The sequence below is a fragment of the Marmota marmota genome, unplaced genomic scaffold (assembly GCF_001458135.2).
Source record: "Marmota marmota marmota unplaced genomic scaffold, marMar, whole genome shotgun sequence".
Lineage (NCBI taxonomy): Eukaryota > Metazoa > Chordata > Mammalia > Rodentia > Sciuridae > Marmota > Marmota marmota.
In genome coordinates, this window is record NW_026000001.1 from 2,495,900 (window position 1) to 2,498,909 (window position 3,010).

At 60.7% G+C, this 3,010-nt stretch overlaps 1 protein-coding gene across 1 annotated transcript in view; it reads left to right on the plus strand.

Moving 5' to 3' along the window:
- Positions 1-587: 587 nt before the first annotated feature.
- The window catches only part of Ighmbp2 (immunoglobulin mu DNA binding protein 2), a 23,913-nt gene continuing 21,490 nt past the window's right edge, over positions 588-3,010 (plus strand). Inside the window, exons 1-3 of the mRNA XM_048807610.1 lie at positions 588-1,014; positions 1,912-2,104; positions 2,219-2,316. Coding sequence (XP_048663567.1) covers positions 627-1,014; positions 1,912-2,104; positions 2,219-2,316 — 679 coding nt within the window. The 5' untranslated portion in view covers positions 588-626. The remainder of the gene's footprint in view (positions 1,015-1,911; positions 2,105-2,218; positions 2,317-3,010) is intronic.

A 3,010-nucleotide genomic window follows, 5' to 3' on the forward strand; every position in this document is an offset into this window, starting at 1 on the left:
GTGTCAGTCTCCTTAAGACCTCCTGCCAGCCCTACAGAGCTGTGACTCTTGTCCTGTCCAAGGAGGGACAGAGGGGCCATGGAGCTTGCCCAGGGACCCACCCGTCAGACCCGCCCCTTGGCAGGATCTGCTTGAGAGGCCTCTGACCCTGCTGGCTGGGAGCTCAGTGGGATCCCAGCTCCTGCACTATGGTGGGTAGGCTTCGCAGGTGGTCTCTGAGCCTGCTTTACCTCATGGCGAAACAATTCCACAATTCCACCCCACACCTTGTCTGAGAACAAACCCATCCTTTTGCGTCAGGTGCTCAGCATCAAGCACAGAGGCTGCACATGGCCCCGGCCATTCCCGACCATCGGGGAAAGTAGGGAAGGGCCAGGCTCAGGAGGGCCTGCTGAGGGGCTCATCCTGCCACTGTGCACCGAGGATGGCTCTTGGCGAGGGAGGGCAGCTGAGGGGATGGGTCGGTGGGCACTGCGCTGCCCTGGGGCAGCTGGGCAGGCAGAGCCCAGAGATAAGCAGTTAGGAGCCAAGTTTAGTCCAGGTTAGCAGTAGTGGCCCTAGGTGGTGCCAGGGGTGGAGGATGAGAGGCGGCGAGGGCATCAGGGCAGCAGTGGGACCTAGTGTTGATGGGGACCAGGGCGTGGTGGGAGCCAAAGCCCAGAGGTCCTGGCATCAGCTGCCCTGGAGGATGGGGAGGGCCAGTTGGGGCGGGGCAGGCTCGGCTCTCTGAGAGGACGTGCCTGGGCAGACGCTTGTCTTCCTGTCTCTGTCCCCTCTCTCCCGTGGGCGGGGAAGCAGAAGCTGGTGAGGGACAGCCGGAAGCCCTGCCCTGGGTGTCTTGCAGGTCCTGGCAGGAGAGCATCTCTCTGAAGGAGCTCCAGAGCCGGGGCGTGTGTCTGCTCAAGCTGCAGGTGTCCAGCCAGCGCACGGGGCTGTACGGACGGCTGCTGGTCACCCTGGAGCCCAGGCGGGGTGGCTCTGCCGGGGTGCTTCCCAGCAACAGCTTCACTTCCGGTGTGTATCTTGATGCCGACCAGACGCCGCCCCCAGCCCTTCTTATTTTACCTGGACACGGGGTCCCGCTCGGTGGCTGAGGCTGGCCTTGAGCTTTGGTCCCCTGCCCCGCTCCTGAGCAGCTGGATTACAGCGTGCCCACCATGCTCAGCTCCCTTCACGTTGTGACTGTTGTCACACAGGGACAGCTCTGGAGTCACCCGTGACCATGATCACAGGGGTGTCCTGGAGTCACCCGTGACTGTTGTCACATGGGCGGTCCAGGAGCCACCCGTGACTCTTGTCACATAGGGGGTGGCTTTGGCCTTGGTCCCCATGGCCGGGTGTGCAGCTGTGGACTCCCAGACCTTCCCCTGCCAGGCAGGCTCTGCGGAGCTCACAGCCTGACAGGAGGGACAGTCAGTAGTTGCTGCCTGACGCCGCAGCCCAGGGAACCCGGAGAGGGGCTGTCACGACGTCCTTTTCACCGTCAGTCTCTGCCTTGTTCTGAGGGGACAGTGCTTTGATTGACTCTTGCCCCAGTGGTTGTTGGAGTCCTGGCTGGATTTGGAGAGAGGAGGCGATGCGGGGACAGCTGGGGGCAGCCCCGGCACGCTGAGGTCTGGCGCCCTTGTCCTGTTGTTGGGGCTGCAGACGCGGCTTTCCCCCTGCGCCCTCAGTGCCTGGCCCAGCTGGCGGCTGTGGGTCTCCGTCCAGGTGCCCAGCCGGGGCCCCGGTGGATCTGTGGACCCATCTGTGGCCAGGGATGTGACAGGGGAGGCAGAGACTCGAGCACAGGGAACAAAGGCAGGAGGACAAAGTCACAACGGCGTCATATTTGAAATGTCCTGGAATGTATCACACAAAACAGTACCTCGCTTTTTCCAGTTCTGATGCGATGTGGCTTGGGTTTCACAGGTGACATTGTGGGTCTGTATGGTGCTGCCCACGAAGGTGGTCAGCTGGCCTCTGGGATCCTGACCCGTATCACCCAGAAGTCTGTCACGGTGGCCTTTGACGAGTCCCAGGACCTCCAGTTGGACTTGGATCGAGAGAGTTCCTACAGGCTGCTGAAGCTCGCCAATGACGTCACGTACAAGCGGCTGAAGGCGTGAGTGTGTGGAGGCAGGTGGGCTCCCGGGCTGCGGCCCTGGCCCGGGCCCCGTGTGAGACGCTGGCCTGAGCTGCTGGCTTCCCTCGAGCTCTGGTGCTCTCTCCCCCACAGGGCTCTGGTGGCTCTGAAGAAGTTCCACTCGGGGCCAGCGTCCCCGCTCATAGAGCTGATCTTCCACGGATCCGCCCCCAGCCCTGCCGGTGACATAGGTGAGGACCTTTTTTCTTTAATTGTTGCTGAAGCTGTCGAGCAGGGTCTGACCGTGGGCCTGAGTGTGAGGGTGCAGTTAGGCGCACGTCCCGGAAGCCCACTGTCACAGGACTTTACTCAGCACGGCTGCTCGGGCGTCAGTACTGCTGAAGACGGGGGCTTCGGTCAGGTCCAATGCCGGGTCACCAGCAGCCCAGGGCCCTCCGCCTGCTTGGCACATGCTCCTCCGCTGAGCCACGCGCCAGCCCCGTCTGTCATTGTACCCGCTAACAACTCCATTGTTGAGTAGCTTGGAAACAGGGCTGCCGGGTGCGGTGGCGCATGCTGTGACTCCAGGGGCTCCGGAGGCTCGGGCAGGAGGGTCCCTAGTTCTAGGCCAGCCTGGGCAACTTAGCAAGACCATCTCGAAATGAAAACCAAGGTGGGTGGGTGGTGCGGCCCCGATGTTTCACCCAGCGCCACAGCAGAGCAGACTGAGAGCCCGGACCCAGGCTGCTTCAGTCCGCACTCCTCATGGCACGGCTTCATGGATATTCCTTTTCTCTCCACCTTTTTTTTTTGAAATTCTAAAAGTGCTCGTATTTTAATAATACTTTATTTCTGTCAGATATTTTGTGCAGGGCACTGTGGGCTGGAAACTGAACCAGAAATTTGCTTACTATAGGTTTTTTTTTTTTTTTTTTTTTTTTTTTT